The following is a 23,748-nucleotide window of genomic DNA, read 5'->3' as shown; positions in this document are numbered from 1 at the left end:
ATCAATGATCTTGAATTTTGCATGCACTTTTCACACACAATAAACTTTTTAGTTTGAAAAGGACGTTGGTTTGATGATATGATACACAACCTAAATGAATTGTTAATTTCCTTTTGACATTTTTAAAGAATATATAAAGCGTGTCTTCAATTATTGTCAACTTTTTTTCCTTTTGAAGTTAAAAAACAAACATGGTGACATCTAATACTTAGAACATGGCGTTACAATTGTTTTTACTCCTGGTACTTGATAACCACAATATTAAATTGTATCATGTTTGGTGCCGAGAAATGATATCAAACTGTTACACAATTCAATGTTGCACATGCATTGTTCTTGGCATTTTAAAAAAAAGTTATTTTATAAAGTGAACTACGGTTTCGTTCCTGTGTTTGTTTGAACATGTGGTTTTAGTTAAATAGTTTTAAATTTGTAATTTTCGTTCCTGTGGTTTTATTTCACTTGCAATTAAACGCGAATTCATTAACTCCGTTAAGTCTGGTCGTTAAACCCATCAGCGTGCCCTTCACGTGAGGGGTAATTTTGTCATTTTCCCACAAATACACCCCAGCCCCTCACGTGAGGAGGCTTGCGAATTAGGATTGGGGTTTATTTGGGGAGAAAAATGGCAAAACTGTCCCTCACGTGAGGGGCATGCCGATGAGTTTAACAACAAAACTTAACGGGGTTAATGAATTCGGGTTTAATTGCAAGTGAAATGAAACCACATGGATGAAAATCGCAAATTTGAAACTATTGGACTAAACCGCAGATTTAGACAAACCACGGGAACGAAAACCACAGTTTGCTCTATTTTTATTTTATGTAAGTATATATAGAACAATGGTTGTAGCTCAACAACCATGGTACTTGCACAAATCTAGTGATGGGGGTGCTTGATCACGATCGATTGAAGAAACCTCTAGTTTTGGATCTTAGTAAATGACTAGACAGGTAAGACCTGTTTGCTTTTATAGGGGTGGTTATAAAATAGGTAAACCACATAGGCTTTAGCCCAATAATAAGAGTTCTTACCTTTTTTTGGTGGACACCCAAATTCAATACTTGAGAATGTGTATATCATAAATAATTAAGGAGGTGTGGGTAAAAAAAAGGTTTGTTGTTGAAAAAAACCCAAGTAAGATCCGTGAGACCCGTAAAACCCGTAACGATCATACCTGGTTATTTACTATATAGTTGGTTATTGGGTCTAAAAAATAGAGGTGCACAAATCGAGTTTTTTCTAAGACTTGGTCTAGATATGGAACCGGGTTCGGGTATAAGCGAGTTGAGTTTGGGTATTGTCTCTAGAAGTCATACCCTATGCGTTCGGGTTGGGTATAGAACCGAGTATTTGAATACCCTATTTCCCGGTATTGAAAAACCCACCTATTTTACGGATACATATCGGATTTTTTAAGGTGCAGGGTGCTACACCCTTTTTTTTTTGGAACTTTTCAAGGTATAAATCGTGTATTCTTGGCTTTGGGTCTTGGAAAAAACTTAGTTTTGGGTATGAAACCGGTTCCAATTTTTAGGTATTACCGGTTACGAGTTTTAGAACTGAAATGGGTTTCGGGTTATTTTCAACCTATATATATTTAAAGGGTGTCTGATGATGAAAATAAAAAAATGATAAATGAGTCATTGTTGTAGTGTATTTGCTTCTTCGTCCTCCCCAAGTTATTAATAGTAGTAGTGCCCCATTATCTCCATTTTTATACACGCTCACCGTTTTACTCGCTCTATCAATCAATCATATACCTTTCTAGGGTTCCATTTCATTTCATTCCATTCCATTTTCACAATCCAATTTCAAGCATATCATCAATGGCGTCACCAGGAATGAAGTTGCCTGCAGGTCTGGTTTCGAATCTGCAAGACGTGTTGAAGAAGAAAGGCGGCAATAATAATCCACCGGAGGATAATAATAATAAAAAGGATGATGATGATTCGTCTGCTGCTTCTACTACGGAAGAATATGATCCTTCGAAGCCGGTAATATTTGTGACGAATACTGAAGGTGTTGAGTCGCCTGGTCTTACGGCGCTTGTTGAAGCTTTGGTGAATGAGGGTCTTTATAATATTAGCGTCTGTGCGCCTCAATTGTAATGTTCTTCACCCTTTGTAGTTATTAGTTATGTTTGATTTGATTTGATTTGAAATTGGATGTTAGATGGTTAGTAATGTAATGTTGTTTTCGGTTCGGTTCGGTTCGGTTTTGGGCTAAAACCGAAAGTTTTGGGTTGTTTTTAAACGGTTGTGTTTTGGTTTTTTGGTTTAGGCTCGGTCGTTTTTGGGCAACAACCAAAGCTTAAGTTTTTTTTTATTATTTTTAAACCGTGCGGATTCGGTTTGGGACAGTTTTGGGCTAAAATTGACCAAAAACTGAAACTTGGGTGGTTTTTGAATTTTTTTAAAGGCATCCGTTTTCGATTTAATTTTCTAAAGCCTTTTGTTTTTTGTTTGGGTCGGTTTTGGGCTAAAACCGAAACTTTGGTTTTTGTTTTTTTTTAAAAGGTTATGTTTCGGTTTTTTGGTTTAGGTTCGGTACGTTTTTCGGCTAAAACCAAAACTTAAGTTTTTGATTTTTTAGTCCGTGCATTTTCGGTTTCGGTCCGTTTTGGGCTAAAATTGAACCAAAAACCGAAACTTGGGTCTATGAATTTTTTAAAGCTGAACGCTTTTTTATTTAATTTTTTAAAGCCATTCGTTTTCGGTTTGGGTTCGGTTTGGTTTTGCCATTTTAGCTAGAAAATTTTGGGCCAAAAAAATAGTTAGCTTAGAGTAATGAATTTGGGCCTAAATCATTTTTTTAAATTAATAACTAATTGATTTTTATACATTTGAGCTAGAATATTTGAGTTACATATTTATTAAATTCTTACAAATTTCTTAAAATGAAAGACTATAAATTTGTTTCGGTTTTTTTACATGTAAACCAAAACCGAACTATAAGTTAGGTTTTTACAAAAATATAAAACCAAAGCGTCAGTTTTTTCGATTTTGGATCGGTCTTTCTGGTTTCATGGTGTAATTTTGAAGATTTGGTGATAATGTGTATTGGTTTTGCAGGGATAAATCATTCTCTGGCCACTCGTTTACGTACCAAGAATCGATTTCGGTAACCTCTGTTGAAATCAAAGGTGCAACTGCATACGAGGTTACTGGTATGCTCATTTTCTTTGTTATATTTTCTTAATTTGAATGTCACAATTATATGTTTACATAACCAATTATTTTATTTAGGTACACCTGTGGACTGTGTGTCATTAGCATTATCAGGGGCATTGTTTGCATGGTCAAAGCCTCTGCTGGTATATATACTTTTAAAATGTTTAGTGCTGTCAATCATTATGATTTTTTATTTCTTTTAAATTTGATTCATTTTTAAACAGGTAATTGTTGGAGTTAATAAGGGTCCAAGTTGTGGTAATGATATGTAAGTGGTTGATATATATATATATATATATATATATATTAGTAATCAAACTGTTGTTTAAAATAAAAGTAGTAATATACTAATATTCAGTTATTTAAATTTGCATAATTTTACAGATTTTCCTCAAGTGCTGTAGGTGCAACCAGACAAGCGTTAATTAGTGGAATACCATCGTTATCAATCTCCCTAAACTGGTAAACGTTTATATTGTTTTATAAGTATTATTTTGTAAGTATTATTACTAGTTCTTACATTTAACAGGCTGCATTGAATGGATATGTTTTTCAGGAAAAAGGGTGAAAGTGAAGAAAGTCATTTTAAGGATGCGGTTTCGGTTTGCTTGCCTGTAATAAAAGCAACCATAAGAGATGCAGAAAAAGGAGTTTTTTCTAAAAGTTTTTCATTACATATAACCGCTCCTACATTGCCTACAGAGAACAAGGTTAGTTTCATTTTGAACTAGATGACACTTTTTTTTTACATAAATTCACAATTGTACACATTTTTTCACACAAGTTCACAAATTTAGACAATTTTTCACATAAATTCACAAATTCACGCGTATCTAGTTCGCAAATGCACACATTTGTTTCACATAATTTCGTAGATGCACACATTTTTTTTAACATAAGTTCACAAATGACAAATATACACATTTTTTAGTGTGAATAATCCCAAAAATATGCAAAGTTTATGAACTTGTAGCATTTTCTTGTTTTTATGCTTCTCTTTTTGGATTCTTGTATAAATTCACAAATATACACAATTTTTTTCTTGTTTTCTGTTTGTAGTTTTAAAAAAATTGGAAATTGGTTAATGCTGATCTGAATCTACTTTTTTAATTTATTAAATTAAATATTTCTGCAACCAATATTTTTGTAAATGGGCTATAAAACTTCTATTACAATTACCCGCAGATTATTTCTTTATAGAAATTTTTTCACTCATTATTCGTGACATGTCTTGTTTGCAGGGATTCAAGTTGACCAAACAGAGTTTATCGAGGTCCAAACCATTTTGGCAAGCAATTTCAGCCAGCAGGAACTCTTCAGCAGCCCGTTATGGCAATCAACCAGGCATGGGCTTGCAATTTGCACAGCTGGGTCGAGATGCATCTGCAACAGTAAATATTTCATATAAAACTTTTTACGTTTCTTTATACATTAGAAAAATCACTTTGCATATTTTGTTTTGTTGTTTTGTTCTATTCTATGTATTAGGCTGCACAACGGCGCTTAAACTCACAGAAGAAAAACTTGGAGGTTGTTGAATCAGTTGGGGTATCCGGGAAAGTTGACCCCAACAGGAAAGTCAAATACTTCAGACTCGAGGTAGTTAAACGGGCCAGGTTGACCGTCAACACGAATTATGTTTTATCCTTTTTGTGATAAAAACACAACCCTGTTAGTGTTGTAAATATGGACATAAAAGTTTGTATTCTTGGTGATTCAGTTTCAAGACAGTAACCAAGAAGACACGGATGAAAATCTTGATTTCCGAGCCCTTGAAAACGGATATGTAAGTATCTAGATTCATATCTTAGTTCTTACATGCATTAGTTTATGCTTGATACAAGTGGTTGTTTAAAATTTTAAATTAGCGTCAAATGCTAACAAGTGCTACAAGTAGAAAACGTTTAGATATATATTTTTTCTCTTTTAATGGAACGAGAAAAACAGAGTAAACTTTTTTGTTTTTTTTTGCTTTTTTAGTTTTGATTTATATTTCGAGTTATGATTTTTTAATTATTTTTTTGAATTTTTTAATGAGGGGTTTTTGAAATGGGCCAAAATGGGTTGAGATTTGAGAAACCCCTCACTAAAAAATTCAAAAAAAAAATAATTAAAAAATCATAACTCGAAATATAAATAAAAAACTAAAAAAGTAACAAAACTAAAAAGTTTCCTCCGTTTTTCTCTTTCCATTAAAAAAAACCTCGAGAAATGCCAACCTGTTTTGACCCATTTCAATCCTTTTCTTTTTTTAGTTTGACCCATTATGTCCCATTATATGGTATATATACATTATATTACAACCCAATGGGTCACATTTGCCACCCCTACTTCAACGTTAATAATGGTTTTATTTTGATACAGGTATCCGTTACTCCAATATCTGTTTCGCAACTGATTGAGCCCGACATTGAACAGGCTGCATCTGAGTGGATTTCTGATGCAACTAAAGCCGATGACTGAAATGAAGTAATCGCGTGTGTATATTTGGACATGCAAATTGGTATTTCAGCTTTTAGCAATCATTTGAAGGAATTAACCTTATTTCTGAGTTAATTAAAATTTATTTAATTTAATATTGTTTTTCAGTTTGTTTTTTTCTCCTAAATGTACATACTGCTATATTTTAAGGTTAATAGTTATTTAAAATTGTTTTATTTTTATATAAAGAAAATGCATATTATGTGTGTTTGATTGTGACATTGAGTGAAGACCCTTTAATGGATAAAATTGCCCTTTTTGAGAGGGCAAATGTCAAAATCTTGACTTTAAAAATCTGTTAAGTTGGTTGGTGTCATTGATGAGTATCATAAAGATATTGTGGAGACAGAATCCAAAATGATTGCATCTGTTTAGTGAAGTGGTCAAGGTTGTTGAAAAGGGAGTTTTAACTTTTAAGTTGATGGCACTTGTTTCATCAAGTATAAACACATAATTTGTTCAAGAATTATTCGATGGCACTCGCGATAGGACAACGATCGAATGTTAGTTGATGATGAAGGAGAGCCGCAGAGGTATTGTGGGAGGGATGGCCATGGATGGGCAAGGATGGTCGTGTGTGCCCGCTTCATTTTTTTTTTTCGTTTTCTTTTCCCTATTTAAAACTTTGGTGTCAAGTCCTGTTTGGGTTACTTGGCGGCACCTTATTGGTCATGACAATTTGTTTTATTTTTTATTTTTTTAATTTTTTATGTGTATTAGTTTCGGTACCGTAAGGAACAAAACGGAAGCCGACCGAGCGTCAATTTTGTGTTTTTTTGTTTGTTTTAATTTCTCTATGGTAACGAACATGACGGGAACCAACCGAGAAACCGAACAAATTCGTGTCGAGTTATTGCCTTAATACAGAGGACTCACGACGCTTGGGTTTTATCACCTTGTGGGTTTACCACCCAAATAAACGTCAAATATTTTATTTTTTTTATATGTTAATTTGGCAAATTTATCTTTTTGGTTTTAACGCTCAGGTTTTACCAATGGTGTCTATACCGTAACAAGTGTAATCGATAATGTCCAAATTTGCGTCGACTTGTCGTTGTAACGCTTGGATTTTACCAACACCTGAGCTTCAACGTTTAGATTTTACCAGTTGCTCCGACGTAACGCGCCGGGTGAAACACTATCTCATTAAAAACGTAACATGCTTGTAAAATTAGTAAAAGGTAGTGATGATTTGAAAAATAAAAGTAAGTACACGTGGAAGAAAATGGATGGTTTACATGGTCAAGTTTATTTAATTAAATGCTTCTAATTTACAGATAATCAATTAAATAACAAAAGGTATAAAGTTAAAATATATACAATTTAACATCAATTTGCTAGGTTTTTTCCTTAATGTAATGAGCTTAAATGTATTTTGAAAATATAATAACCTTTTATGGTGATTGTATACACAGTACAGTACACTATGGGGCAGTTTATTACTCACAACATTTGTTTTTCTTCTAGTTTATTACATTAAACAAAATTTTGTTCGCTAAACACAATTACAATCAGATTAGTTGTATGTTTTGATGTAATTCAACATTTATCACGAAAGGGCCCAATTTTGAAATTCGCTTGAGGCCACAAAATGATTGAGCCGTCCATGATCTGATTCCCGATAGTAAAATTAGATACAATCCGGGTCACAAAGTTTGGATACAACATCAAAGAGCCATTTGAATAAAAGTGTAAAACCAAATCTTGCTCCGCACTAATCTAATATTCTTGTATAAAACTAGTGTTTCACCCCGTCGGGCGGGTCGGTAAAACCCGGATGGTGGTAAAACCTAGACATTTGATCTCGGCATTGAGGTAGTAGGTCGACGTGAATTCGGTCGGTTTCGGTTACGTGCGTTGTGGTATCGGAACTAAAACCAAAAACAAAGCTATATATATTAAGGTGGACCAGTGGAGTAGCGTCGGGTGGTAAAACGCTGACATTGGTAAAATCTGAGTGATGTGGTGTGAGTCTACGCAAATTCGGTCGGTGTTCGTCACGTTTGTTACGGTACTAGAAAAAAAACAAATTTGGCGTTTGGTCGGTTTTCTTTACGTTCGCTACAGTTCCGGAACTAAAACAAAATGCTGCGAGTTGACGTGAATTTGGTCGGCATTTCGTCACGTTCGTTACGATACTGAACTATAAAAAAACAAAATTGGCATTCGATTAGTATACATGATATACGCTATACTATTAGAACTAAGAAAATTTAAAAAAAAACAAATTGATGTCAACCACTAAGGTGCCGTCAAGTAGCCCAATAAGGCCCTTGCAGCACCATAGTTATCATTTATTCTATATAATATAATAATGAGTCTTCCACTTAAATAAAACTTAATGGTATATAATTTTCAATCATAACTAGAAAATTGTTACATCAATCTTTCCCGTTGTCTAGCATCTAGTCTCATCTGAACATGTATTATTATAACACAGCCATGCACATGTGCTGGAATAGCTCAGTTGGTTAGAGCGTGTGGCTGTTAACCACAAGGTCGGAGGTTCAAGCCCTCCTTCTAGCGATATTTTAATAACCTTTTCTAGCGACATTTTAATAACCTTTTAGTTGCCGGTCTTTTAAAACAAGAGTTATGGTGTTAATAAAATATTTTATTAAATTTTTTGTTGCCTGTTTTAAAACAAAAGTTACTGGCGTAAATGAAAGATATGATCTTTTAGTTGCCGGTCTTTAAAACAAAAGTTATGGTGTGAATAAAATATTATTAAATTTTGTGTTGCCTGTTTTAAAACAAAAGTTACTGGCGTAAATGAAAGATATATAGATGAGCGTGTTACGTGTGGTTAAGAAACGATCTAAGTACCGAAGGTCTCTTAGCCTATCCGCACAAAATGGGTATATGATCTAAGTTTTGTTTTGGTTGAAAAGATGAATATAAAGATTGATTGACTGCACACACCAAGAGATCCATCCCAAAAGTAGCAGTTCACAAGCAGTTGATAAAATATAAATTACAAACTTGTCATTGACTGTAAAAGAGTCCAACTTGTTTGGTAAACAAAAATGATTGATATAGATATATGGATTTAGGCTCCACTCTGCATAGCGAATCGTCCCAGTGGAAGTATCAAATCTTTCAACACCTCGTATTCCTCTCTACTTATTTGCCCGTCTTCAAGCACCTGCTTTAACCATTACTCGTTCAGTTGTTTGTAGAAGGAGGTTTTTAAAAAAAATTAATTAATATAACTTATGTGTTACTAATCTTTACAGAAATTATGTTGAAAAAATTACACGTGTGTAACATATATGACGTCGCATTTATGTTACATGCATTACATTATATATGTTGCATATATAATTACTACTGCATTAATTCTTTTTACATTTTCGTAAAGATTAAACATATAAAATATATTAGAAAAATAAAAATAAAAAAATGTTTTTTTTTGGGTTAGTCATTATATACCTCCCTCACATATATAAGTGTGTGTGTGTGTGTGTGTGCATAAAGAGAGAAAAGTAACCTTGTGGAAGAAATTAGCGGACAAGTGTGGGGCGAGAGCAGGGATCCAAGACACAGAAAGAGCCTCGAGAAACAAAAGAAGAAAGACGTGCCATTGTTTGATTCTGAGAGCAGGAAGTGGGTCAACGAACAACATGGTCTCCAGCAGGCACGCCTGTTTGAATATGTCAAAATAGATTAAAAAACTGGCAAAAATTAAAAAAGTAACTGTAAGGATCAAGAAACCAACCATGCCAGATTCAATAGTTGAAAGTGGAGTTGCAAGTCTAAGACGGAGAACGAGTCCTGGCAAAGCACGAGCAAGACAAGCAGCCAGAGTTTGCTTGATTTCAGAAGACCGGCCATCACTCAATACAATCTTCTGTGGATACTCCCTTCCGTTAATTGATACATAATCATCACTATCTTCACCTCCGTATACATATGCCAAAGTAGATGAAGAAACCCAGGCAAACAATGACATGAACATTGTTGCAAATGTTGAAAGCTGAAAATAAAAAACAAATTAATCTCTCTATTAAATGTATAACAAGAGTTGCTATTTCTTTACAATCTTTTAAATTCGTTGACATTGAAATAGAAGGTAAACGGGCAACAAGCTGTTGCGCTAGTCCTATCGGATAGCAAAAATAAGTCTTTCAAAAACTACATTCATAGATCTTCTGGTCATAATATCACTATGCATGACCCGTTGGACTCGAATAAGCAACTCCACAACAAACTGAGACGCTCACGAGCAACTCGAGCTAGGATCAATTAAAAGCCTGAAACAAGCCAAGCCCGAGCCTCAAATAAAGCCCATTTAGTTATCTCGAGCCTTGTACGGGAAGCCCGTTTAGGCTCTTCGAGCCTTAAAGAGCCTTATGTATTTTCAAATTTCACCTTTTACTTGTATGAATTAATTTCACACTGCACAGCCGAGCTTTAGCTCGTTTAAGGAGGCGAGCTTAGGCTCGTTTAAGGTTTTTTACAAAATATATAAAAAATAAAAATTAATTAAAATTGTATAATTAACTAATAGATAAAAAACGAGCTGAAGCTCAAGCTCTCGTAAGTGAAAACAAGCTAAGCTCGGGCTCATTTACAACCTTGACCACAGCCTCGGGTGCAAGGAAACCAAAAGTATCAAATGCAAGTACCGGCAAAGCTTAATGGAGACCCGGGGGTCCCGGACCTCCCCTTTTTTGCTCAGTAGTGTAAACTTACCCTTACCCGTTTTCTTCCGAAAATTTCTATTAATTTTGAGCCCCCCCCCCCAAAAAAAAATAAGAAAAAACGTGTTTTCGTCCAAGCTTCGCCACTATGCAAGTGATATAAACACATGTAACTACAGATGATGGCTTACTTACGTTCACAACAAACTCCTCTGGTGTAGTATCAAACCAAGAATCCTCATAATTAAAAAAATCAGACTCTACAATGCCCGTTTCCTTCGGCCCTTTCGTCTGAGCTGGCTCTGCACCAGCTTCTGAAACTGGATTTCAAAAATCAACTCAATTAATAATGATAGTTACAAAAAATTTAACAACCTTCTCCAGAAAGCACGCTCCCTAATTTAATCTAGAATTAATCTGCTAAACATGTAACTTACCTTTGGAAGCAACAACATTTTGTGGTTCGGCTTTAGCACGGACCTCTGTTACTGCAAGTTGTTCCTCCACTTTGTCTGTTTCCTTGTCATTTTTGGACACCTGTGTTTGATTATTATTATTATCATCATCGGCCCAGGTGACATTTCTCCTGGCTGAAGTAGGTTCTGATTTCAAGCAAGATTTCAACCCAACTTTACTCTCTTCTTCAACTTTCAATTTTGTATGTCTGTTGTTCTCTTTTGTTTGACCACACGGCTTGCTATGCCCATCCTCTTGTGTAATTATGCAACTCGTGAAATTCAACAAGCTTTCTTCTTCATTTCCATCCCTTCTCAATTTCCCGTTTCTTGCGTTGTTCTCTTTTGTTTGACCGCGTGGATTGCTATACCCGTCCTCTTGTGTAATTATGCAACTCTTGAAATTCAACAAGCTTTCTTCTTCATTTCCATCCCTTTTTAATTTCCCGTCTTTTACTTAAACACAGACACCCACAAATTTAACATCAATAGGTTTGTAAAACACAAATTAATTATTTATGAATGTAAAAGCAGATACAAATCTATATTGATTTGGAATGAAGGTGCAGAGTACAGCCTTACAAGGGTCGATTGTGTTCAACTTTTACCCCACAAAAATGCAATCTTACACCAATTTTAATACTTTTACATTTGCTACACCTACACTCTATTTCAAAAAGTGTGTTTTAACAACTTTAAGACATCGGAGTAATGACTCCTCCATATTGTAAGGGTAATTACGGTATTGATTCAATTACCAGTTCATTTTGGTTCGTTTCTTTTCCTAGTTTGTTTTTAATATCACGAACACCCAATGAAATCGAATCTCGTAAATAGATCATATGAATAGAAAGAACCAAAGTGTTGTAGAAATCGCTAGGCGCTAGGCGGGCGGTTCGGCAGGGATTAATATGTAAATTATAAAATATACATATGTATTCCAAATTTTATGTATTATCAAGTATACATATATATTCCAAATTTTATGTATAAAATTTTCTGTTTTGACCGATTTTGAACAAATGGGGATTAATCATCGACAAGTCGATGGGATAGCGACTAGCGATTATTCGGAGATTAATCGGCGCCTAGTCGGGATTTTTACAACACTGAGCGGAATCATAGCTTTCTATTACATGTTTGTTGTTTAATTGTTTGTTTGGCTCATGACTTACGGGATCTATGATCTATCATCTATCAATATATAAATTCGAGGTCTATCAAATGTACCTGATTTGACATTCTTCGAAGAAGCACGCGGGACATACCCCTCAACCGCATCCGACGGCCCAATCCACTCCTCCACCGCCACACTCCGATCATCATTCTCCTTAATCGACAACTTCCCGAATCCAAAACCACCAAACCCACTAACCCCACCCTCTTCAAACACCTTCATAACCTTCTCAACCTTCCCCCCATCAAACTGCATCACCCTTTCATCAACCAAACTCGTCGCGAACGCCCGGCTTTCACTCAGGCATTTCGTCGAACAGTACACGTGCGTCTCCAACATGTCGTAAACCTTGTGCTCCTTTAATGAAATTCGGTACCGGCCTTTCTTTGGAGGCTCGGGTGAGGGTAATGGGTTGGTGCAGAGTGGGTACCCGCAGATACGTGCGATTGATCGTTCGGTGATGACGTCATGGTAGTCAGGTTTAATATTAACAATTATATGCAACCTTCAAGTTAAACTAAATATTTGGCTCGAGTTTACCGATAATATTAACGGCACGGCGGCGGAATAAGCAGATCGGCGTATTGGTGAGCGGCGAAGGAGTGGCGGAATAAGCCGAGCAGCGTGTGTATGCTAATTGAATGGTGACGGAGTGGCTGTGGCTGTTCAATGTTACAGAGCGGCGTGAGGATGTGAGATTAGGGTTGAAGTTTGAAGGAGGCAAGGAGCAGATCGCATGTAAAAGTATGTAAGACCATTTTCATTCACAAATCACCCCAACCCAAACTTTATTATAAAATTAATTTATCTCTCTTCTACATACCCAACCCAACTAACCCCAAACCTTTCAGGCTCGTTAACAACCCAAACTTCAATATTTTTTATTAAATAAATATAATTTATAATTGTTTTTTTATTAATAATTGTAGTTTTTTTATTAAAAGTGTTTATAAATATAAAAAATAATTTCTTTATTTAAAAATAACCAATATTTATTTAATTTAAAAAATATTTATATTCACCAAACACACTTAATAAAGTAGAAAACAAAATCACAATCGTAGCATTAAATATAAAATTACACTTAGAAATGATAAAAGCTACATAATTATCTATCATCGCCAAATTTTTGCCAAATATGCTCAATCAAATCGTTTTTTAAAGCGATATGAGCTTCTTTATTTCGAAGTTAATTATAAAAATATATTTTTTTGCAATCGTATGTTTTTTAATAAAATTTATACATGTGTATTCAAAAAAAAAACTAAACAATACTATGTTTTTAGATTTTTTTAAAAGCTTATGTATTAAAAGTTATTAAGTAAAAACAATTTTAGTGTTAAAATTAATTAGCATGTAAAGAAAAGGAAAAATAAATTAAAATTTGAACTAATGTAAGAATGACATGTGGGCATAGTGAAAAATGGCAAACTAGATTGTGGGAGCACACTAGTTCAAAGTTGTTCGGCCATTTATGGTGAATTTTATGTATGTATATAATATATATATATATATATTAAACAGTGCCACAACACCACACTAGTTCACCAATATGGATGGTCTAACGCGGGTAAAATTGGTGATAGGGTTGTGGATTTGAGAGTATTTTATTTAGTTGTATTGTCCATATGTTAAATAATTGAGCTACATAGTTAAATGGGAAAATTCCTAAAATAAGTATTTATGAAAACAAAGTTCTTATTTTACGTATCATTTGTAAAAAATTTCAGAAATAGGTATTATAAATTAGTCGTGACAAGTAGTTTGTAAAACCAATTCAAAGTTGCCATGTGTCCTTAAACTAACCGTAACGAGCACGTTCACTAATCAATTACTCGTCACGACTAAATATGTTTCATGCCTCGTAATCAACGCCCACAAGTTATTTATAAATCCGTTAGTCACAACGACTAGTTTACATTCCCTACACGAGTAGTTTATTAGTAGTTAACTCGTCGCGACTAGTTTAACCTTATAATCTACTAGTCGCGACTAGTTTAACCTCATAATCTACTCGTCGCGACTAAAGAACTTATGAATTACTCGTGGGCGTTGATTACGAGGCATGAAACTTATTTAGTCGTGGCGAGTAATTGATTAGTGAACGTGTTCGTTATGGTTAGTTTAAGGACGCGTGGCAAGCTCGAATTGGTTTCTACAAACTACTCGTCACGACTAGTTTATAATACCTATTTTTGGAATTTTTTGCAAATGATACCTAAAACTAGAATTTTGTTTTCATAAATGCTTATTTTGGGAATTTTCCCTAATTAAATGCATGTGTGTGTATATATATACTAGCTTTTAGTCCGTGTGTCACGCGAATTTACTTAAGATTTTCTTTTAATCCTTTTAAAATTATATATTTTTTAAGTGATTGTTTTATTTTTCCACCGATTTTTTATTTGATTTGATATGTATATATTTATTGTTACTTTAATGGTAAATTAAATTAAAATTTATTTAGTTGTATTGTGCACAACAACAAAATATGTGTCTTTTGTATTATCGTTAATTGAGTTATGCCTTTTTTTATTTGTTTTTTAAACACAAGTTTTCCAATCATATGTAACAACGAACTTTTTGAAAGAGTTGAATCTTAGTAAAAAAATTTTGTTTTATAATTATTATTAATAATATTTATATATCTTTTTATTGATTTTAATTTAATTGTAAGTTTTAGGCCAGTATATAACACCGGTACCCCTAATCATACTTGGTGTGTACTTTTCATAGATTTCTAGTAGTGATTAGAAAAGCGGTGTAAAAAAATTAAAATCATGAAAACCTCTCAAGAATCTTGCAACTTTTCTAGCACAACATGTTCGTTTGTCAAGTTTCTAAACAAAGCATATGTCAATATTGAAAATATAGAACAACATTGTTAAACTCAAACATTAGACATAGCACCCAAAAGATAATCACTGTAACTTAAAAAACATTTAAAAAGGGTGAAAAGCATAAGCTTCTCAAAGTTTTAATGATGTAATATTAGACTTTTGAAATTGATGGAAACAGTTTGACCTAATTACAAACCGTTGAGAATTCAATTTTGAATCGTGCTAATGAATCGAATCTTGACTATATTCTAATTCATACTCTGTTTGAGTTTTGCAGCTCTTTAATGCAACTATACACGTCTGCAATTTGAATTTAAGCGGTCAAATGCACCAATTATTTATCTTAATAACCCGAAAACACAATTGACCTGTTAACTCATTCATATTTTAGATCCAAATATGAAATATTAACCGGTAATGATTTGATCCAGAGTCATGAATCGTTCGTTTACACTTTTAACAAACAAACATAAAAGAACACCAACATGCTCATGATGTTAACGAACAAACACAAACAAAAAAAAATCCACGTTCATTTAACTGTTTGTGTTTAACCATTTGTCCGGTTAAAGTTGAACAAACAAAGACGAATATGTTTGTTTGATACGTTTACAACCATCCCCTGCATAGGACACGGTCCTTTTTTCCAGTTTGACACACCAATCACTATGTTAGTAAACTTATAAAAAAACAAAATTAATAGAAACTATTAACATATATGGATAATAATGGTAAAAACAACTAATTTAGATTTAAAAGATCAAAAAATCAAAAAGTTTAGGTAAAAATTCTCCCTTAAATCTTTCCGGCACACGCAAGCTTGTAAAGGCCTTCAGCATCTTTTCCTTCACACACTTCAAGTTGTACGTTCATGAAAACCTACAAACAATATTAAGAAATCTAACCTTTATAAAACATGGAACTCAGTAAACCTTGCCACAATAACAGGAAAATCAAAAGATGGCTTGTAGTGAAAACCTAAACAATGGTTAGATTCATTTAATTTGTGTTGATCATGGGCATAGTACGTCAACTCTAGCATGTTCACTCCAATTTACGCCATTCATTCATCATTAAGAGCTATCAGGTCTCGTAGGACCTCGCATAACTCATTAAGACATGTATGACTCATTATAACTCATTTATTATTATTATTATTATTGTTGTTGTTGTTGTTGTTGTTCTGTTTTTAATTGAATAATAATAATAATATATGCATGTCTTGATTTTGAATTGTAATTGGTAATTGCAGGCACATGTTGGTGAAATTGATAAAACCCATTTGCGTGATTTGATGACTGATGCTAACAGATGCAACTCCATGATGTTGTATGATATGATTCTCACAAACTTTTATTAATTTTCTTATGTTTAGGGCTAGGTTAAGAGAGTGATGATAGTTTTTTTTTTTTTTTTTTTTGGTTTATGCAGCTAGTTTGATGGGATATTCTTCGACTACTCGAGACAAAGAGCCACTGTCTATACGGTTTCTAAGCTCTTTGCACTTGCTGAGGTAGATTAGCCTCATTCTCTTTATTGTCATTATATTAATCAATGGAAAAATGGTTGAAAAATTTATGATAATTTTAATTTTTTTTATTGCAGGAAGCGCGTCTGAAACAAAAGATTAATAGTATGTTCAATGGGGAGCATGTAAGTAAAGCTACCAACTTTAATTTATTTGATGTAAAAGTTTAGAATAAAAGCTTATTCAGGTTGTATTTGCTGGTTTGGATTTTAGATAAACAGCACAGAGAACAGGTTTGTGCCTCATGTAGCTCTTCGTGCTTCAAAGGATGCAACCATAAACAGCGATGGGAAGAATGTTGTACCGGATGCTTGGAAAGCTCTTGATAAAATAAAAGAGTTCTCGGATAAAGTTCGCAGTGGTTCCTGGGTAGTTATCCACCCTATAAGCTGTTTTTGTTATATTATCTTGCTGTTTTTGTTATATTATCTTATAGAGATATCATACGGTGCTGTTTGCGTAACATTCAACCTTTGTTAGCTTGGAGCCACAGGGAAATCATTGGAAAAATGTATTGTTGGAAGCTTTCTTGACCCATTGTTTGTGCACACTGCTCTTAAAACAGGTTCTTTTCCTCATAACTCCACATTACAGTCAGATATTAACCAAATTTTATTTTTAAGTGAGCCGTATAGAATGATATGCGCTTATTATTAAAAAATTTGGGAACTTACAGATTCGTGAGAATCTCTGAGTGTTCAGGCATTCATCGCTATTAGATTGAGATGAATAATTTATAGAAAAAAGATAAGTAGCCTTTTATATTACCTATGTTTAAATGTTGCGAAAGAATGAATATGGATTTAGACCAATTAAGATTTACTTTCAATAAAAAAACTTGATTCCATGTATTATATCATCATCATCATCGTACTCAGTATATCCCACCAATAGCAAAGCTATGGTAGGGTCTGAGGAGGGTAAGATGTAGGCAGCCTTACCTCTACCCCATAGGGATAGAGAGGCTGCTTCCGGTGAGACCCCTGGCTCGATAGTAGTTTTGCATCAAGCCTTGGACATAAGGCACATAGCACTCAATCATCGGGACACCGGCTGATCGGTGCATGTACCCTTATCTTTCAGCTATCAACGCCACTACATGATGCCTGATTAACCGTCCGTCACTTTTAACGTTATTTTCACGAGATTGGTAAAATAGCGTCAAAATTAGTGCAATTTCACTTTTGCCCACCCGAGGGTTCACACATATATACATCATATGATTCCGTGTATTATAATAATATAATATTTTGAATTGTTATAACATAAAGGTATAACCGCTAAATTGCTCATTCATTTTAAACTAAAGTTAGTTCTAAAATACATCATGTCCTTTTAGGACGGTAGTTCAGTTTACACAGTCACAAGCCTTAACGAAAATATATATGCAGATGATAAAAGCTAACCTTGATGACCCTCAAAAGGCCAAAAGTGTTAAAGTGGTGAACATTTTTTTTACCCAAATTGACTAAAAAGTCTTTAGTAAAAACTAAGCCCTAAAGGCTCAACAACAAGGTATGTTAAGTTTTGTATTGTTTGTTTTGGTGCAGACGCAGGTAGGTTTTGAGTGAAGTCTCGCTGGCCAATGGTGGCTATTGGCTAGACATGATTGGGAGGACCTTGAATGAAGGCTTCGGTTTTGGGGGTTGAGTTATTTTACAAATGTAAACAACAATGAGAAGTGTGAGAAGCCATAATTGATTTGACATGTGTCAAGTAGGGATGAGCTCGGTACCGTACCGGTACCGAAAATCCCGATCCCGAAAATCACAAATTTTTGGTACCGGTACCGAAATGTTCGGTTCGGTACCGGTATTTAAGGTAAAATTCGGGAAATACCGGTACCATACGGTACCGTACCGGTCCCGAAAACTCAAAACTTCGGTACCGATTGGTACCAAATTGGTACCGATTTCGGTAGGTACCCCGGTACCGGTACCGATTTTGCTCATCCCTAGTCAATGGAGGACTAAAGGTAAAAGGGTATAAAAGTAATAGTACATATTTTCTCTCTCCACGTGCAAGTCACATGTCAATTCTCCAATCATTTTAAAACGTCTAGAACTTTTTCAGATGATATTAGTTTTTAAAACAAAAGTCACCATAATAACAAAAGTTTTTTTATCTTTAATATGAGTATGACTTTGTTATATAAAAATTACGTCATTGTGTCTTTCTGTTTGTTATTGTGTTTTTTTCGTCATTGTGTCTTTCAAATCATCATTGTGTTTTCTTTAATTGCTAATAATACGGTTGTGTAATAATAATACGTAAATATAATGATAAAATAACAACAAATTATCTAATACATAAAACACAATGATGAATACATATTACACAATTACATAAAACGTAATACACAATGATAAATATATATAACACAATGACTTAAAACGTAAAACACAATGGTGAATACATATAATACAATGAAAACTACATATTACATAATGACATAACGTAATACACAATGACTAAAACACAATGATAAGTAGAAAGATAAATGATTAGTACAAAGACACAATGACAAAAAAAGACATAATGACGTAATCTTTGTTGTAATTGTTATATTTAATATGAGTATCAATTGATAACCCTCGGGTTGTTTTGGTTCGGTCGGAACGGGTTAGGGTCAAAAGGTTCAGGTCAGAACGGGTCAAAACGTTTTTTTTTAAGAACGAGGACAACGAATGAAACGTTTTAGTTTTTTTACATTTTTCGTTTTTGATTTATATTTTGAGTTATGATTTTTTTATTAATTTTTTTGAAATTTTTTTGGAGGGGTTTTTATTGTTAATAAAAACCCCTAAAAAAATTCAAAAAAATTAATAAAAAAATCATAACTCAAAATATAAATCAAAAACGAAAAATGTAAAAAAACTAAAACGTTTCCTTCGTTGTCCTCGTTTTTCAAAAAAAAAAAAAAAAAAAAAAAAAGACCGAGAATCAAGAAGATTCCATTTCCAATACATATTAAGCAACCAAACACATGAAAGGGATTCTCAAACATTCCATTCCATTCCAATTCCAATTCCAAATCCTTTAAAAAAAGTCCGTGAAACGAACGGGCCCTAATGGTAGGCTGAGCCGCCCTCGGTTCGATTAGGGGCAGTCTATGCAGTCGATACTGGTGCCATAGCGGTTATCGGACCTCTAGCAGAACGTCGGTCAAAATATCGGTACTGATAATATCGGCGAAGATTCCAATTCCAATACATATTAAGCAACCAAACACATGAAAGGGATTCTCAAACATTCCATTCCATTCCAATTCCAAATCCTTTAAAAAAAGTCCGTGAAACGAACGGGCCCTAATGGTAGGCTGAGCCGCCCTCGGTTCGATTAGGGGCAGTCTATGCAGTCGATACTGGTGCCATAGCGGTTATCGGACCTCTAACAGAACGTCGGTCAAAATATCGGTACTGATAATATCGGCGATATTGACCGATTTTCCTGACATCAGTTTTTTAAGTCTTAATATGTCAATTTTTAGTGTTAAATGTTAGTGTTTTAAGTCTTAATCAGTTCCTACTTACTACAATTGTTAGTGTTCTGTAAGTTGCAAAAGGTTAATTTGTTAATAGTAGGAGAGTATACTGGATTGTTAGTGTTAAATTGTTATATATATAAATTCTGCATAATATTAAAATTATCAATATCTCACCGCAATAACCAGGCTTTGACTGAAATCTGATATTTTCCCGCATTAAGATTAGGGCTAAAGCACTGTTGAACGATTTCACGGTAATACGTGATTTTTTTGGTTTGCTTTTGTTAAACCTGTTGTCTGTTTTCACTTGCTGCATACTTGTATAATCATGATGGCTACGTTGAAAATGTTGTATATGCGTATATTTGTTATCAATTTATACTTGCTGTATATTTGTTGAATGGGACTGTTAATAATAATTTTTATGCTGGATGATTCATGTACTTTTAAACAACTAATTTATATGTGTTTTTTGGATGAATCATTAGTTAATGTTTTATACTTTTTCGTTTGTGTTAGTTTACGTTTGTTCATTTATGTTTATCTGTGTTTGTTTACGTTTGTACATTTATTTTCATTTATGGTTGTTCAATTATGTCCGTTTACGTGTGTGAATCGATCGTTTAGGTTTTAAATGAACGAACACGAACACGCCCATTTTTTTAACAAACGGCATGAGCACAAATATTTGTTCGATTAGCTGCTTGTGCTCATGCCCGTGCTTGGTTAAAGTTAAATGAACGAGCATGAGCATGTCTTTGTTTGTGTTCGTTCGGTTGTTGACAGGCCTAGCTAGAATGTTAGTTTCGTTTTGAGTTTAATTTCAGTTTTGGGGATTATGTAAAAATATTTAGAAGAAAATTATCAAACCATGAACATTCAAGTTTTTGATTTGGATACCAAACACTAATGAGTTAGCTATTTTTCGCAGATTTGGCCGGTCAATTCTAGTTTTTTAAACATCCAATGAAGGAAGAAGAAGTAAACAGATGTCAAATTCAAGAATGGTACCCAAAATTCAAATCTACATCCATAAAAACCGTGATTCATGAGCTTCCCGAACCCTTCATCAACTACCTTCTAGACGATTCCGGCCCATTCCTACTTCCACTTTCCATATCCGACACTGACGCGTTACCCAACCGAATCCACCGACCCGAAGAAGAAGACTACACAATATTGTCAGATGATAGCGAATCCGAACAGCCGCCACCAACAGCGCCACTGTCTTTTCCAGACCTTGAGTCAAAAGTCAACGAGTCAATCCAAACCCTAGGCGGGGCGGTTTTTCCCAAACTCAACTGGAGCTCACCTAAAGACTCCGCTTGGATCAGCCCGAACGCGAGCCTCAAATGCACCTCGTTTAGTGAAATCACGCTTTTGCTTAAATCATCCGACTCATTAGTTCACGACCTCTGTCACGCTTATGATTCGTGTACCGATTGTAATACTCGCCGACCCGCCCGTGTCTTCCTCGCCCTTCGGAAATGGTACCCGACCCTACACCCGGAAATGGAGTTTCGTGTCTTTATACGTAACCGTGTTTTAGTTGGGATATCGCAGCGAGAAGTCACCGGTTTTTACCCGGTCTTGATGGAGAAAAAGCCTGCTCTTGAATTGTTAATCAAAGATTTTTATACTAAAAAGGTGAGTGATGTATTTGAGTCGGAGAGTTATACATTTGATGTTTATGTCAGGACGGATGATAAAGTGAAGCTGATCGATTTTAATCCGTGGTGTGAGGTCACATTACCGTTGTTGTTTACGTGGGCGGAATTGGAATCCGAGGGGTTGGGTGAACCGGAGTTGAGGATTGTGGAGAGTCAGTGTGGGGTTAGACCAGGTTTGAAAACTGCAGTTCCTTATGATTATTTGGATACAAGTGAAGGAAGCGGGTGGGATCAGTTTTTGAGGAATGCTGATGAGGAGTTGAGGCGGCAGACACGCTCAGCCGGTGGTTGATCACTCGACCATCGTGTTTGTTTTCACCGAACTAAGGTATGTTTTGATTTGTTGTTTTCATGTCAGTAATGGTTATGTTGGGAGCGGTTGTTAGTTACTTGAACGCTTGTTTCGGTTGAATTATTAAAAATAATGAGATTATTGTAATACATGATTTAGAACGTTGCGCGCATTGAATATACTTTTAGGTGTTTAATGTCTTTAATTATTTATATTTTCTTGTACTGAACATGTTTAAAAGTGTTAGGTGCAGCTTAAACTTTTTTGTGGTTTTCCATCTGTTAAAACGGGCTGGTTTATTTGCGAGCTGTTTATTAGCTCATAAACGAACCGAACCAATGCGTATTCTCCGTTTAAGACAACATTCTGATATCATTTATTCTGCTTGAACAACTTACTAGTAAGTGATATTTAAGCTCAGAGTATGAAAATTTTAATTCAACTTAAATAGTTCTCTTTTTGTCAGATAAATCAGTCTTTTTGTTAATATTTTAAAGAAATTTTGGAATTAGTTTTTTTGTTTATTTCTTTTGATGTTATTTTGCTGTTTTTATGACCATTTTACTCATCTTGTGATAACCACCATCACTTATTTGTGCAATAAAATGAAATTTACAACAGTAAGGGGTGCAAACGAGCCGAGCCCAAGCCTCAAATAAAGCTTGTTTAGTTATCGAGCCCGAGCTAGAGCCTTGTGTATTTTTAAGTTTGACCTCTTTTAGACTTCTATGTATTAACACTTCACAATCAAGCTCGAGATGAGCTTTGGCTTGTTTATGGTACTAAACGAGCTTGACCTGAGTTTAGACTCGTTTAAGGTTTTTCTCCAAATATATAATAAAAATAATAAAAATATGTATACAAATTAGTTAATAAGTAATAAACAAGCCGAGCCTGAGCATGAAAAACTACCCACGAGCCGAGCTCAATGTTGATTTTGAAGCTTCAAATAATATAAAAATGCTATTTTTTTTAATATAAAGAGGGAATTTTCAAATGTAGGTGGATTGTTTATTGTAAACTTGGATTTTTGGATTTATAGTTGGTTTTATTTTTTAGTATTTTCTTGTAGAAATATGATTGCAAGAGAATAATTTACAAAATATAATATCGATATTGGTTGGAGAAGATTACACACGATAGAGACCCCTTATCTGTGTTCAAAAAAAAAATAATAATAATAATAATAATAAAATAAAATAAAAAATGGAGACCTCTTATCTAAGGGGGTGTTTGGGATTCCTTATTTTACCTCCTTATAACTTTTCATTAAGTTAATAAGTTACAACATTGTAACTTATGAAACTTTTTCTCTCACAATATAAGCAATCTCAAACACCTTATTACTTTTTAAAAACTTAATAAGTTATAAGTTGGTAAAAATAAGCACTCCCAAACACCCCCTAACTCGATAGGCTAACAAACCCACTGAGCAAGGATGCCAATATTGAGTGAGATAATCACACACAATGACACAAATCAATATTGAATGGGACTTGCATAGCTCTACAAAAACAAACCTACTGACCAATGATGTCATAAGCGAATATCCGTCATTTGACGTACATCATCTAGCAAACAGTCAACCTGAAGTTCAGATAAACAAATCTATAATATCGAAATGTTCTTATCCGATGTTAACAATGATATAATTATGTGGCAAACATTTAATAACTATCATGTACGAGTAAAAGATCGTTTATATATAAACCGTCAACCTGACTAATTATGACACTACCCGTCCACCTCATTTTGAAAAGAGAAAACACGTCATTGCATCACTGCACATGAATCATCGTACATTTTATGCAATTCTAGTTGATCCATCCATAATATGACATGATTTGATGTAATATAATATAGTAATAATATAATAATACAACTTGTCATACCGTACAACGTAATTAACACATTTTCAAGTTTATACACGACCTACCCGATCGGCGATCGATTTACAAGTTGATCATAATTCATTTACAACTCCCAACTCATATTGACTAG

The 23,748-nt window shown here is 34.2% G+C and overlaps 2 protein-coding genes, 1 long non-coding RNA gene, 1 other non-coding gene and 1 pseudogene across 4 annotated transcripts; 4 read left to right on the top strand and 1 right to left on the bottom strand.

Moving 5' to 3' along the window:
• Positions 1 to 1,830: 1,830 nt before the first annotated feature.
• LOC143582221 (uncharacterized) lies at positions 1,831 to 6,025 on the top strand. Its single transcript, XM_077064838.1, has 10 exons — positions 1,831 to 2,108; positions 3,076 to 3,170; positions 3,250 to 3,317; positions 3,399 to 3,442; positions 3,559 to 3,636; positions 3,731 to 3,884; positions 4,416 to 4,565; positions 4,663 to 4,773; positions 4,895 to 4,960; positions 5,539 to 6,025. Exons 1-10 carry the CDS (start codon positions 1,831 to 1,833, stop codon positions 5,635 to 5,637), a joined length of 1,143 nt encoding a protein of 380 aa, XP_076920953.1. The 3' UTR covers positions 5,638 to 6,025.
• Positions 6,026 to 8,107: 2,082 nt separating this feature from the next.
• On the top strand, positions 8,108 to 8,181 carry TRNAN-GUU (transfer RNA asparagine (anticodon GUU)). Its single transcript has one exon. It is a non-coding gene; the product is annotated as a tRNA-Asn (tRNA).
• Positions 8,182 to 8,663: 482 nt separating this feature from the next.
• On the bottom strand, positions 8,664 to 15,833 carry LOC143582224 (putative RNA polymerase II subunit B1 CTD phosphatase RPAP2 homolog). Its single transcript, XM_077064840.1, has 7 exons — positions 15,829 to 15,833; positions 11,984 to 12,435; positions 10,736 to 11,209; positions 10,494 to 10,618; positions 9,374 to 9,631; positions 9,146 to 9,298; positions 8,664 to 8,800 (listed from the first exon to the last, which is right to left on the bottom strand). Exons 1-7 carry the CDS (start codon positions 15,831 to 15,833, stop codon positions 8,705 to 8,707), a joined length of 1,563 nt encoding a protein of 520 aa, XP_076920955.1. The 3' UTR covers positions 8,664 to 8,704.
• Positions 15,834 to 16,020: 187 nt separating this feature from the next.
• On the top strand, positions 16,021 to 16,802 carry LOC143582220 (uncharacterized). Its single transcript, XR_013143942.1, has 5 exons — positions 16,021 to 16,099; positions 16,202 to 16,283; positions 16,376 to 16,423; positions 16,512 to 16,667; positions 16,779 to 16,802. It is a non-coding gene; the product is annotated as an uncharacterized LOC143582220 (long non-coding RNA).
• Positions 16,803 to 20,733: 3,931 nt separating this feature from the next.
• LOC143582219 (uncharacterized) lies at positions 20,734 to 21,894 on the top strand (annotated as a pseudogene).
• The last annotated feature ends 1,854 nt before the right edge of the window (positions 21,895 to 23,748 follow it).

The sequence above is a fragment of the Bidens hawaiensis genome, unplaced genomic scaffold, assembly GCF_021521415.1.
Source record: "Bidens hawaiensis isolate Kalapana, Puna unplaced genomic scaffold, B.hawaiensis_p1.1 tig00031500_1, whole genome shotgun sequence".
Lineage (NCBI taxonomy): Eukaryota > Viridiplantae > Streptophyta > Magnoliopsida > Asterales > Asteraceae > Bidens > Bidens hawaiensis.
The sequence above is the reverse complement of the archived record's forward strand: the minus strand, read 5'-3'. Positions and strand labels throughout refer to the sequence as shown.